Raw genomic sequence first — 14,519 nt, forward strand, 5'->3', positions numbered from 1 at the left:
ATGTATGGTGTGCATGCAGCCTTGATGTACCAATAAATTATGCAAATTACAGTTGCTTAGTTTACAAGTTCCCTTTTTGAGCCGAATATCTGAAGTGGAGTGCAAGTCAGCATGAGTAACTGGAAGAGAGGAATGCCTGGCAGTAATTAATAAAAATAGCTATTAATGCAACTTTCAGGTGGGGGACAGATGTAACTGCTGCTACTAAAAGATTACCTTCTAGTCTATTAATGCCACCCTTTCTTCAGCTTGACTATTGTTTGCTTGCTTTCAGGCCAAGACCCATGTTTTGGATATAGATCAGCGACTTCAGGGTGTGATTAAAAACAGGAATAGAGTAAAGGGCCTACCTTTGTCAATTGAAGGACATGTTCACCATCTCATTCAAGATGCAACAGATGAAAACTTTCTGTGCCAGATGTACCTTGGCTGGGCTCCGCACATGTGAACCCCTTAGCATTTACAAATGAGTTGCTGTAAAAAAAAATTTTTTGGGGGGGAGGGTTAGTTCAGGGACACCTGTTTTTTGTTTTTTAAAAAACATTTCCTATCATTTCTACTTCGGTATTTTCTGCTAGCACAACTCTGTGTTTCAGTGTGTGATTTTGTTTATATTCCATATTTGTATATAAATGCCACTTGTATTTGAAAAGCCATTTATACAGATTATTAAAGAGCTGAAACCTTTCATTTTAAAAAGTTTGAATGCAGCATTTTAGCTACTCAATATTTTTATCTTTTATCTCTATTAAAAGGGTATGCACAATACCTAGATTATCTCCCCATTCCACACCTGAAAGGCATTTTTTTAAGTGCCCCAACTACTAAGTTGGGTTAAGTAGTACTAAAGTGTTAATAAAACTGGTCCCAATGTAAACGTTTCTATATTTCAGTTGCAAAATCCTGCTAATGCACAGGATTCTGGATGCTATCTGTGGCAACTTGTTACCATTTTAGCATTCCATACAGCAGAGCTTTCCAAACTGCTCATGTTGGTGACACACTTTTTAGACATGCATCATTTCGTAACACAGACCAATCAAGCACGTACATACATCAGCACAGGAAGACCAACCTGAAACCATTTTTGATTCCCAAACTGACCAAATGTTTTCTCTGCAAGGTCAAAGGAAAATGGAAAAGCCTCCCCATTGTCTTTTCCTTCACAAATCCTGTCTTAAGGGTATGTCTGTGTTTGAATAGGGTGAGCCTGTGACCTGGCTCAGGAACTAAGTATTTATCATTACAAAGTATTTGTCATTACAAAAGACTGGCCAGGCTCTCCAGGGTATCCAATCAAGTAACCTGCCAGACAGGAGATAAACAACGACAGTAGATAAACCACTCAGATTTCTGCTGTAGACCGCCCTTTCTGGGGTGGTCTTGAGCTCCAGGGCAGGGAATTTAAAATATACAGTATAAGGGCAGGCACACCTTGGTTCTGGGTCTTCAACACTATCAAGCAAGGCAAAAGCTGCACTTTCTAAAATTCCTCCTTTTGCACCACTTTTGAAGACAGGAGAGGGGCTTCCCATCTTGGGCTACTCCAGGGCAGTGACAGCACCACTCTGGCTTCTCAATCTTGACCACTGTGACCCACTCAGACTTCGCATGAATTCTTAAATGATCTAGCACAGAGTTTCCGGTTATTTTTCTTGCAGACCTTTTATGCCTTCTGTAGTTGTGTGACAAGCAGGGGAGAAAACTCTTAAATACTATTTACAAACAACAGCTCAACTTTTGAGGTCGAAAGTCATTTTACTCCATCCTTTCTTAGACACCTTTTCCCCCCCACAGTAAAGCAGCATATACTAATTTTTAATGAGATAAATAAAACAAAGGCGGGCAGGAAAAAAGGCCGCCTCCCCACCTTGAGTGTCCGGGAAACTCCGGGCGCATGGCACCACATAGAGATTTGGGAGATTTTCATTTAAAAATAGCTCAAAAACGTTCTTTGAGATTTCGAAAAACAAAAACCAAAACTTTTGCGTCCGGATTTTCACTTTTTGAAATAGGACAACCCTAGCTCCGTACACACAACACACGCTATCACCGCAGGTTTCGGCAACGCAAAGGCGGCGGCGGCTGCCGTCCTGCAGTTCCCGCGGCTTCCAGCAGGGTGCGCCATTGCGGGGGCGGGCCTCTCCCCGCCTGTTTTGTTGACCCTCTGACGCAGTGCCGGTCCGCTCTAGGAACAGCTGCTCCGTGAGCAAACTCCGGCCCTCGCCCGGAAGAGAGAGGTGGTTTGTTTTTGGCCTGTGGCGGCGGCGGCGGCGGTCAGTTGCTTGTTGTGTCGGGCAGGGCTGGCGTTAAGAGCGGGCATCTGAGGGCGAAGAGGAGCAGCAGCACTAGCCGCCATGGGAGTGCCGAAATTTTACCGTTGGATCTCGGAGCGGTACCCTTGCCTCAGCCAGGTGGTGAAGGAGCATCAGGTGAGAGGCGGCTGCCGGTGTTGCTCTTTCCTCTCTCCCGCTCTTGCATGGAGGGAAGGGGCGCTTCTTCTTTCCAGGGCGGCTGTGCTCGGGAAAGATGTCTCGGCACCTCCGAAGGGCTCCCCGGAAAACCCCCGCTTCGACCCTTTTCTCTGAGTCGCCGCCTTTGCCCAGGGAAGCCTCGTCTTGGCGACCCGTCGTAGAGAAGTTCTCCTTGCATTTTAGGGTTTCTGCCTCTATCCCATCAGCTGGGCTTGTCTTACCTATGTGTTACTGATTATTATTATTATTATTATTACTATTATTATTATTATTATTATTATTATTATTATTATTATTATTTTAAACCCCTTATATCTGTTGAGCTCCTTGAAAAAGGGGGACTATACATGTAGTCGTGCTCATCATTATCTTCATATAACGACGACAATGACATTTATATTTTCTGTACCCTGCCCATCTGACTGGGTTTCCCCAGCCACTCTGGGCAGCTTCCAGCATATCTAGCAAAACAACAGCAACAGCAATAATACTATCATCATCTCCACAGGGAGCCACAGCTTGGAGAGGAGTGCCCTGTAGGGAAAGGGTGTGTGTTGTGTTGTTAAGTTTGTATACAGTACCACCCTTCATCCGAAGATCACAGGGGTTCACAACATAAAAAGACAAAATGAGAACACAAAATACATAACAACCCTCCCACCCCACAAACAAGCCAATAGCTGCCTTCCCACAAACACATTTAAAAGGCGGTAGAGTGTCCTTTTCTCTTTGCAGCCTTCCTTCGTTCCTGGCTGCAGCCATCTGTGACTGCTTTTCATTTAGAGAAGAGGAGCAGGATGGGGGAACTGTTACAAACAACTCAGGGACACTTTGTACTTTGGTCCTTTACTGTGAAACGCTTCAGCTTTGGGAACGACGCCCTGAACACACTTGTACCTGCATTTGCCAGCTAACAACAGGCAGCTTTATTCTGCCTGAATTCTGAGGAGCAGGGGAAAACTGTGTGCTTCCACATTAAAAATTGGTCCATTAAAATACATGGTTGAATGGGAGTGAGATTTTACCCAGCAGGAAAGAGAATGAAGGTGATGGAGAATGAGCCAGACTGCTGAATCGGAAGGACCCTCTGACCTGGAGTGGAGTTGCCAAAATCCTGAATTCACTCTTGCTGCAAAGATTTATGATGAAGTGGTAGATAAGTCTTTCTAAGTAAACAAACTATAAATAAATAGTTCCATTGAACTCTGGAACTTTAAACACACAGCATTGCATTGCCAACCACTGTTACCTATTTGATAACCTTTGACTACAATTTATCCTGGTGATCTACCAATTACAGCTTTTTTTGGTTAAGGAACTGCTGCTTTGAATCAATGTAAAATAGTGGCTTCTGATTTGAAGGTGGTGTCACCTGAGAGCACCATTGGTGTCATTGTTAAAGTGTTGGACATGGTGGTGGTAGCTTCAAGTCCCCACTCAGCCCTGAGGATCACTAGATGATGTTACACTCTCAGCCTAAACAACTTTAAAAAGCTTGTTGTGAGGATGAAATTGAGGAGTGGAGTAAAGGAAAATAGGAAAATTATTTTTTTAAAAAAATGTTTTAGAAAGCTGTAAAACCAGGCACTGTAGCTATAGTTACTGTTAAATGCAGGGGTTGCTAACCTTTTTTTGGCCAAGCCGTCTGAGGTCCAATTTCCAGCAGGTGGATTTAGCCACCTCACAATCTTATTACAGAGTCCTCTTTTCAGCTGCTCTCTACAGATCATCTGAGGAGGGGCGGGGCTAGCATCCCCCTTCACCCATCAAATGAGGAGTCTGACAACCAGGGAGGGGGCTGCTTGAATCTCCCATCAGCTAAACAGAGAGGTCTCCTATCCCAGTGTTGTCTAGTTCAAATTTATCTCTTTTTGCCATCTCCAAAGTTGTGGGGTGGTTAGGGGGAGAGAAAAAATTTGATGGGGTGACAGACAAGACTCCAAAGCTTGGATTTAGTCACCCTTGATCTAATGCATGGTCAGGAATCTTACACTTTACTTTCAATCTTGTGTATATATACTTGGAAGTAAATCCTATATTTAATTTTCCTTAAGTAAATATGCCTTGAGATGCATGATAGTATACAGATTGTAGCCTTCCATTCAGGGAGCAATATTTGCTTGTAGTTTATTTTAATTTATAGCACCAGTATTAATATACAGTACTTGAGGACTTGCTAGGAAAAAATGTATTGACACATAGCCTGATCATGTTCCTAGGTAAATTGCAGGTTTCATTTCTCTATGGAAATACTTAGCAGGTTGGTTTCACTTTTGTTTCTGTTAATGTGCTCTGTTGTTTTCCATTCTCGCACAGAAGTGCTGCTTGCAGTGGTGAAATGTTTTAACTGAAGCCATTTTTTCTATTTCTTCCAGCAATAATTAAAAATGTCTTATTTTTTCCTCCAGAATTTATATGCTTCCTTTCAAGACAAATGGGGAAGGTTGCTCACATAAACCAAATGTAGAATACAACTTAAAACATTTCTATTACAATTACAGAAACTAAAGAAGACCATCTAAAAACAATATGCAATAAAGTACAATAGCATCACTGTCATGTGATACTATCATTTTGGTTATCTGTTTTGAGTAGCACTTTAACCTTGATAAAAGAACTTGACTTTGGAGTGACCTTGACTTGGCAGTTGTAGTTTCAAATGAAGTACCCAATGCTAAAGTCGGTGTTTTGTGGGATTGTTTTTAACTTATGCTGGCAAGGTACTGCTTGCTATTTGCCTGACAATGTGCCCCTTGACCCCGGTCCTTCCTGGCTTGTTAAATCTAGGGCATTTGACTAGTTGGTTACAGAGCGTGGGTAATACTTCATTGTCTGACAGGGTGGAACAAGACAAACCATGAACTTGGGTTTGGAAATAATTTTAAGTCAAACCATAGCTTGGCTGCAGATATGACAGCAGGACTATGAGACAGGCAAAGCAGCTGTGCTTTTTACTGTGAGTACCTGCATGGTTGCACATTCATGCTTAGTTTGGCTTAACATCACAATGGGACTGGTAACTGCTGTGTAAGGGAGAATAATAATGCAACTATTGGTGGCTTCCTTGCTGCTAGAAGCAGAACATATTCCTTGATTAAAGGTAAAGGGACCCCTGACCGTTAAGTCCAGTCGCGGACGACTCTGGGTTTGCAGTGCTCATCTCACTTTACTGGCTGAGGTAGCCGGCATACAGCTTCTGGGTCATGTGGCCAGCATGACTAAGCCTCTTCTGGTGAACCAGAGCAGCACACGGAAACACTGTTTACCTTCCCGCCGGAGCAGTACCTATTTATCTGCTTGCACTTTGATGTGCTTTCAAACTGCTAGGTTGGCAGGATATGTAAACAATCAGACTGCATTGTTTCTTATCAAACCCAAAAATCTATAAACAGCAATTCCAGAATGCACAGTTAAAAATTATGAGCCCTCCTCCAGAGGTGGAAGTAACACATGAATTAAGTATTTCATATACAGGTGTGGAATCATATCTACAGAAAGGAGGAAGATGGAGCATAACGTTTCTTGCTAAGTGGATGAATAACTGCTACTTGTATGAATTAATGGCTCTAATATGTTTCCTAGATTCCAGAGTTTGACAACTTGTACCTGGACATGAATGGTATCATTCATCAGTGTTCACACCCTAATGATGATGATGTTCACTTCAGAATCTCTGAAGACAAGATCTTTGCTGATATATTTCACTATTTGGAAGTATTGTTTCGCATTATTAAACCAAGAAAGGTTTTCTTCATGGCAGTAGATGGAGTTGCTCCCAGAGCAAAAATGAACCAGCAGCGTGGCAGACGTTTTAGGTGTGTGAGTTCTTCCTTGTTTGTTTGTTGTTATTCGTTCCCTCATACCTCTTCTGAATGCATGTTATTCTCAAGCAGTGGCAGTTAACACTGTATCTGTTGCTAAATTTTTTTTGAAGAAATGCTGTGTTCCTTCCAGGGTTTTTGGATGCCTTGCTGGATAAGCAAAAATGAAAGAAAGAAAAAGAAAATAAATAGTTGCCAGCATCCCCAACCTCTTAATTCACCTGCATTAATTTTTTCCCAAGGAAAAGGCCTGCATGCATTGTTGGGTGACATCCTACATAATTTTCTATGCACCTTTGGGAAGTGCTATAAAATGCTCTCAGAAGCCAAAGAGGCACTCCATACAGAGATGTATGGAACACCTCTTGGCAGTGTCATCCAATGCACCTGCCTGATCTTTCCCAAGGGAAAGTCTGGGAGGAGTGTGCACTGTTGAGCATTGCTTCCCAAGGATGCAGAGGGGAAGGTGGGGTGGGAGTATGTTGTATTGTCTACTGCTGCGATAAAGCAGGCACCTTCAGGCAGCAGTGTCCTCTACTTTCCACCAGCTTTCCTTCTCTGAAGCAGGAAAGGTTGACAACCTTTGCCTGTTTGGCCCTTTCTAGCTAAGGCTTTGCAGGCTTCTTTGCCATGCAGCTGCCGAACAGTCCCTGGTCTTCCAACCACCTTTGGAGCTGTGAAGTGGCAGGAATTGCAGTGCAAATGCTTGGACAATCCTACCCAGCTCTATAGCTTCAAAATAAGGATTAAGACTGGCTGCTTTTTATGCTTGGCAGTTGATAGCACCACACTAGTCATGGAGAGTATATTTGTTGAAGTCTGGGTGCTGTGCTGCTTGCTTTAAAAATACGTCTGCCCCACCCCACTTTGGCCTTTATATTTGTATATCTCAATACTGATATGTTTTCTGTGTTACTGTGTTTTGGAAGCTTCTACATGTATGGGAGCTGACATTGTAGCTGATGGAGAAACCAATACTTGCTTTGAGCTCATGGTAATGCACTTGGGTGTTTTAAGAAGAGGGTCTCTAAAATTATTAGAAAGTTTAGCTCAGCTAAGTTTCATTTCAGCAGGATTTAAAAGAAAGCTTGGGTTCCTTTGCATTATGTTCCACTAAACACAATAATACAAATCTAATTAGTGTGGGTTAGCTAAATTAATGATTGTCTTGGTTAAAAAAAATCATTTGGGACTGGGATTGGAGTAGAAGGGCTTGGAATTTTAGTGCATGAGTGTGAACTATAAAGCAGAAAGTCTCTGTTTAAATCTCACATCCTCCTCTAATTCACTGAGTAGCCTTAAGCAAGTCACTGACTCTCAGCTTATTTCCCACCTGTCTAATAAAAACCCACCCCTTACACAGTTTTTGTGCTATTGAGATTATGTATATGAAATGATGTGCATACTTTACAGCACTAAAATGCTAAATATTGTTACAGGTCAGCAAAGGAGGCAGAGGACAAAATAAAGAAGGCATTAGAGAAAGGAGAGACTCTTCCGACAGAAGCTAGATTTGATTCCAATTGCATTACACCAGGTAGAGGAGTCTGCTTAATTTTTAATGTTCTTACATTCGGATGCTAAGCTGCCATCTGGAATTGCATCCTTCTTTCTGCCCCTTACAGCTCATTTGAAATTAAAGGATGTGGTTTTCAAAAGTGCTGTAAGCCAAAGGTTTCTAGCAATTAACTCAGGTGAATGCTTTTTAGAAATTAATGACTTGAAAATGGTGGCAAATTGATAATCAGGCTTATTGTTATGAGAGTGCTCTTGTGCGTTGCACTATAGAAAAAACTAGCAGTGGTTTGTTTTGAGCTACGGTTACAGTGGCAAATGTTTGTCTTTATCCCAGGGTAACTTTGGAAACCAGAAAATATATAATGCATAGAAATTACCTGTGGTTATAGTCAACTAAAATTTCCTATCAGATTCTTTTTATGCCCAAGAGCATTTAGCCATCCAAACATAGATTTTTGATTTGATGATCTAAGGCAGTATCTGTTTTTGAAATTCTGAGATAAGAAGTGTTAAATGAAGCAAACAAAGTTTTAAAAAAGGAAGTAGCAATAAACACAGCTTGGAAAATGAGTGTAACATTGAACACACTAGCTATACTGTATTGCATTTTTCTATTTCATTAGTCAACTAGGACATTTTACCTTATGATACAAAAATAGAAAAAAGATTTCCATGTACAAATGCAAAGAATCCCGCTTCTCCAGCTCATGCTGATTCCAAAGAATGCTGTGTGACTTTTGAGCAATTTTGTCCCATAAAAGCTGTCAACAAGACTTTCAAAATGGAAGTTAAATTCATTTTTATCTGCATGGGGGTAAAGAGTCACTTAAGCTAAATCCTCTTTTCTCTTATCCCTGTTGCTATTCTTTGTCGAGCTACTATAAACTGGAAGTCACAAATTTTCTGGAGAACCAGGTAATGTCTTCCCTCAAAAGTCTAGATCAGTAAGTGCTTAATGCATGGGAATCTCTGACGCTGTCTTTACCAGAAACAGGAAAACACAGTTGAAGCAAAATAAAAATGCTGAAATTCCAAAACACATTTTAGAATTCTGAACAGTTTATACTGTCATAGTGCCATCTTTAATTGTAGTATACCATCTATTTTTGTGTGAAACATTGATTTCTAAAAACGTTTCTCTCTTTGTAAAGGGTGAAATGATTGTTTGTTTCCCACTTCTGTTGATTGTTAATCTTTTCCAGTGAAACAGGTTTTAATTATTTTCTGAGATTTCAGTCTGTGAAGATTTAACTTTCATATTTATGTTACTAGGGACTGAATTCATGGCCAGGTTGCATGAACATCTGAAGTATTTTGTAAATATGAAGATTTCAACAGACAAATCCTGGCAAGGCGTAACTGTCTACTTATCAGGCCATGAGGTTACTTTTTACATTAGTAATTTCTTACAACATTAATATTAAACAAAGCAGTATTTATTAATTTTATTTTGTTCTTTTTTTGTTCAGACACCTGGAGAAGGGGAACATAAAATTATGGAATTTATAAGGTCAGAGAAAGCAAAGCCTGACCACGATCCAAACACAAGGCACTGTCTGTATGGTTTGGATGCTGACTTGGTACGTTCAGATTGAAAGTGTATGCGTGGGATTTGGGAATAAATTAAATTCTGGATATAAATGTATGTGGCTATTAACCACAGTGTCTCTTCAGACTGCAATAAATGCTTTTACGTGTGCCCAGAGATTTCTCACCACCCTCTCACATCATAACCTGATCTTGAATTCCGGCAAGACTGAGCCACTGTGAGTGACCCGTTCATGTGACAGAAAAATTGGTCAACTGCCTGCCCTGGACAGGATAGCAGTCTAGCTGAAGGCACAGTTAACACTGTCTGTGGCTGCTTCTGGAACCAGCTTTGTCTCTGGAGGCCCAGGTAGCCTCAGTAACTAGAAGCCTTTTTTACCAGCTTGGCCTGATACAACAGCTACAGCCAGCCGTTCCAGGACCAGGAGAGTTTGACCACGGTAGCGACCACTGGTGATTTCACGATTAAATTACTACACTGCAGTCTGTGTGTGACTTCTCTTGGGCTTGATCTGGAAACTGCAGCTCATGCACAATGAGTGAGACAGGCAGGAGTGAGGTGCTCTGTCCAAAGATCTGCTCTGGTTGCTGATTTGTTATTGGGCCAAGTTCAGGGTGTTAATATTAGTATATAAAGCAGCTTGGGACCAGTTTATCTGCAGGATCTTCTCAGCCCATGTATGCTCGCTTGACAGCTTTGATCTGCAGCACTGTTACAGATGCCACACAATACAGTGGTACCTCGGGTTACATACATTTCAGGTTACATACACTTCAGGTTACAGACTCTGCTAACCCAGAAATATTACCTCGGGTTAAGAACTTTGCTTCAGGATGAGAACAGAAATTGTGTTCCGGCGGCACGGCGGCAGCAGGAGGCTCCATTAGCTAAAGTGGTGCTTCAGGTTAAGAACAGTTTCAGGTTAATAATGGACCTCCGGAACGAATTAAGTACTTAACCCGAGGTACCACTGTATTTTGCACATGAGAGAAATAGTTTTTTTAGTGTAGCTGAGCCTGCACTTTGGAACTCCCTGCCCATTGACATAAGGCAGGCATCTTCGCTGTGTAGTAGGCCCTTAACTTGTGCACTTTAAATTTTTTACACACATGGCAAAAAAGGGAGGACATAGAGTTCTGACTTTGGCAATACCACCTGCCATTGAACCCAGTTAGTTTTTATTTTAGGCACAATCCCTGGAACATAACCTCTGTGTAAGTTGCAAGCCTAGTGTGTTCTTTTCACAATATTTTAGTGCTTAAAGCATCTTACATTGATGTTTTTTTAGGGGGGAATTTAATTCCTTGTTTTTAATTGATAGTCTTAATATTTATCAGAAACTACTTAGAGCTTTTGTTACAATCAAGTGATATATAAATTTTGTGAAAAAGTTAAGAAAAATAAAACTCTTGACTACAACCTTTTTAATTTGTGTAGGTTTGAAAAGTAGTTTAAGTAGTGTGGCAACTACTAGAAGAATGCTATTGGAAGAAGCATGAGTCTCATTGAGATCATTTTAGACCTGGACCTACTTGCTTTCCCATAAAAGAACTAATAATTCAGAGTTGCAGCAAAATATTTTAAATATACTTACCTCAAAAACAAAGTGTCTTGTGGAACCTTAAATACTGAAAAATGTATTATGGTATAAGCTTTTGTAGACTCAAAGTTACTTTGTTAAAGTGACTGGTTTTAGGGGTAAAAACATTTAAAATGCTTCTTTCAACAGATTATGCTTGGACTGACAAGTCATGAGCCACATTTTTCCCTTTTAAGAGAAGAGGTCCGGTTTGGTGGCAAAAAGTCACAAAGGTAACTCCTCTAAAAATATGAATTGCATAAAAAAGCAAAATTGAACAAAACCACTAGATAGCTACATCATTTTTTAAAATGAATATTTGATATTGAATTATTTATAGAATTTCCATCAGCTTACTTAGTTGTGGTCAATAATTTTACAGAGCGTGTGCCCCAGAAGAAACCACTTTTCATTTACTGCACTTGTCATTAATGAGAGAATATATTGACTATGAATTCTCACCAGTTAAAGTAAGTATGGATGGACCACAGGGCAAAAATTGTTTAAAGGTTTGCATAAGGCATTGGTCACAAATTGTTTCTATCAACCTTTGTTTATCAGGACAAGATATCGTTTACATATGAAGTTGACAGAATAATAGATGACTGGATCTTAATGGGCTTTCTTGTTGGAAATGATTTTATCCCTCATCTACCTCACTTTCATATTAACCATGATGCACTGCCACTGCTGTATAGAACATACATGGATATTTTGCCTAAACTTGGAGGTAAGAGTCTCACAAAGCTAATGCAATATGGTCAGTTTCAAGATTGCTTCTTGTTGCAATTGTGACAGTATTACAGAGGAGATTGCAGAATGGAAAAGACAGCAGGGAATCCAGTCTTAATTTTCTGTGTTATATTGCTCATGTTGCTCCTCTTCAATACAGTGTGCCTGCAGGAAAAGCAGCTCATGATTATAAGTTTTTTCTTGTCTAATAGGTTACATTAATGAAAGTGGGCACCTCAACTTACCTCGCTTTGAGAAATACCTTACAAAGTTGTCAGATGTAAGTATATTTTTTCTTCTGAGCAAAATTAAAGTCTTAACTTAAAGCCCCATCTATACTTTCAATGTGCAGGTTTGCTCTCTAAATCTGAGAACCTGAGCTTTTCATTAAAAAGAAAAAGAAAAGAATTCTAGCTGTCATCAAGGTAGAGAAATGCTTGAAAATTTTGAAAGTAGCATGATTGAAAATATTGGGCAGCTTCATCCATTTTGGAATTAACGGACACGCTGCATGTATATGATTCTGGCTTCCCAGAATGCATGTCCAGTAAAAAAAAAAAAAAGCAACTTTCCTCCACACATGCTATAGAGTATGCAAGGAGTATCGAATCTTCTGATTTTATAACTGTAACATTACCAATTTGCTTTTCTTATGTTGGAATTACCTTTCTTTTTATCTCAGTCAAGCCACTAAATCTGTACCTCTCAAATATATTCTGCTTCTGTAAATCAGCATAGCTTCACTTTTTGTGTAGTAGCAATTCCCCCCCCCCGCCCCAGTGTATGATAAACTTCCACTAGTGCTAAACAGGTAAACTGTTCCAACCTGCCAGATCGCCAGATCTGCAGCTGAAAATGGTAGTAGGAAAATATGCTGCTTCTTTTTTTGAAAACAGTTTAATTTGGTTTTTACAATACACGTTTATAGAAAAAAATCAATTGCATATCCATATAAAGAGATTCCTCGGAATCTCAGGACTCCCCCACCCCTTCCCTGAAGTCCCAGTGAGTTTTTAATCAGTTAAAAACTGCATCTTCTTCAAACTCTTAATTATTATATCAGTCCATATTGTCCATGATAATTGTTACACTACAGGTGATTCAAAATCCTGCCAATGTTTCCATCTGCTTACAGTGGTCTCTTTGATTACTTATACATTTTTCCCATTCTTTTATAAAGTTTTTGTCCTCTTGATTCCTGGGTTTTCCAGTCAGCTTTGCCATTTCAGCATAGTCCATCAGCTTGGTTTGCCATTCTTCTCTGGTCGGGACTGTGTCTTCCTTCCATCTCTGGTCTAGTAGCATTTGGGTGACTGTTGTTCCATACATCAAAAGTCTTTTCTGGTCTTTTGGAATATCTGTACCAGTAATTCCTAAGAAATTACTGGTTTTTTAGCAAATGTCATTTTAAACTCCCCCCCCCCATTTCATTATATATCATCTCCCAGAAAGCTTTTACCACCTTTCAAGTCCACCACATATGTTAAAAGGTACCTTCTTTTTCTTTACATTTCCAGCAGGTATTTGTACTTGTCCTGTACATTTTTGCCAACTTAGTAGGAGTCAAATACCGTTGGTACATCATTTTCATATAATTCTCTTTCAAGGAACAACAGGCTGTAAATTTCAGGTCTGTTTTCCATAACCTTTCCCAGTCTGCCATCTGAATGTTATGACCCAGAAAATAGGCTTTGGAGTTCAAATATCTCCTTGAGAAATTTGCCTTGAAATAGATTAGATGTATAATGATAATGCTTTTCTTTCTTCCATTTATTTTAACAGTTTGACCGTGAGCATTTCAGTGAAATCTTTTTAGATCTGAAGTGGTTTGAAAGCAAAGTGGGCAATAAATATCTGAATGAAGCAGCTGGTATTGCTGCAGAAGAATCAAGAATGCAAAAGAAGCGCAAGGTTAGTAGTCTGGTGTCATGTGCAAATTTGATGAGCATACCTTCAATTCCTTCATCCAAGTCATTTATAAAGACGATGCATTCTTATAGCATTGAAATTTCACTCTTTACCATCACAGCTTCTGTGAATTGATGCTATATGCATATCACTCTGTGTTATTTAAAGTATCAATCACAATTTTAACAGGCTCAGGAAAACGCTATGTGCTTGGCTGCTTTGGAGAAAACTGACAATGGAACTGTAGCATCTTTAAAAAGTGAGTCCAATTGTTGTGTGGTGCCTAAGGGATATTGGATTGAAAATAAGTGGTTTTAGTTAAAAGATTAATAAGAATATGTAAATATGGATGACAATGGTGGAAAATATATTCTTATAGGTTAAGATGTTGAGTAAGGAGGAATGATAGAGGGTAAGGACTTGCTGAACTAAATATCTGAACTGGAATACAAAAAGGGAGGTGTGAGGAGGTCAAGAAACTAGTGAATGAGATATAAGATATGGAAACACTAATCTTTTTTTGTTTTCTTTTTTGTTTTTGTTTTTTTCTTTTTTCTATTCTGTTAACTGTTTTTTATTGTGTACTTCTATGTGTTTTGTTTTGTATTTTCCCATTTTTGTAGGGTTTTTTTTGGTTTTTGTATTTTATGTTTAAATTTTTGAAGCTTTTGATTGTTTAATAAATATTATTATTAAAAAAGTAACTGACCTGTAGAAAGGATTATATGAATTGAAAACAGAGATTTTGTGTATACCTTTGTTACCCCAGAAAATATTTCAATGAAAACAAATTGCATTGAAGTATTTGTTGCCTGCATTGAAATGCAAGTAAACTTATTTGTTTTTACTAAAAAACAACAACAACAACAACAAAACAATTGTTGTGTGGTGCCTGTGCTGGCTAAACTTGTGTAGATAAATTATCTGTGAGCCCACGG

The 14,519-nt window shown here is 39.5% G+C and overlaps 2 protein-coding genes across 2 annotated transcripts in view; both read left to right on the forward strand.

Moving 5' to 3' along the window:
- Window positions 1–699, forward strand: part of ATR (ATR checkpoint kinase) — a 47,658-nt gene extending 46,959 nt beyond the window's left edge. Inside the window, exon 47 of the mRNA XM_081189875.1 lies at window positions 275–699. Within this exon, the coding sequence (XP_081046001.1) occupies window positions 275–448 (174 nt within the window). The 3' untranslated portion in view covers window positions 449–699. The remainder of the gene's footprint in view (window positions 1–274) is intronic.
- A 1,490-nt stretch (window positions 700–2,189) lies between these two features.
- The window catches only part of XRN1 (5'-3' exoribonuclease 1), a 44,028-nt gene continuing 31,698 nt past the window's right edge, over window positions 2,190–14,519 (forward strand). Inside the window, exons 1-11 of the mRNA XM_081189880.1 lie at window positions 2,190–2,432; window positions 6,057–6,289; window positions 7,735–7,832; window positions 9,086–9,195; window positions 9,283–9,393; window positions 11,092–11,174; window positions 11,324–11,411; window positions 11,503–11,671; window positions 11,886–11,953; window positions 13,456–13,584; window positions 13,771–13,840. Of these exons, the coding sequence (XP_081046006.1) occupies window positions 2,358–2,432; window positions 6,057–6,289; window positions 7,735–7,832; window positions 9,086–9,195; window positions 9,283–9,393; window positions 11,092–11,174; window positions 11,324–11,411; window positions 11,503–11,671; window positions 11,886–11,953; window positions 13,456–13,584; window positions 13,771–13,840 (1,234 nt within the window). The 5' untranslated portion in view covers window positions 2,190–2,357. The remainder of the gene's footprint in view (window positions 2,433–6,056; window positions 6,290–7,734; window positions 7,833–9,085; window positions 9,196–9,282; window positions 9,394–11,091; window positions 11,175–11,323; window positions 11,412–11,502; window positions 11,672–11,885; window positions 11,954–13,455; window positions 13,585–13,770; window positions 13,841–14,519) is intronic.

The sequence above is a fragment of the Podarcis bocagei genome, assembly GCF_964188305.1.
Source record: "Podarcis bocagei genome assembly, chromosome: 4".
In the NCBI taxonomy this organism is placed as follows: domain Eukaryota; kingdom Metazoa; phylum Chordata; class Lepidosauria; order Squamata; family Lacertidae; genus Podarcis; species Podarcis bocagei.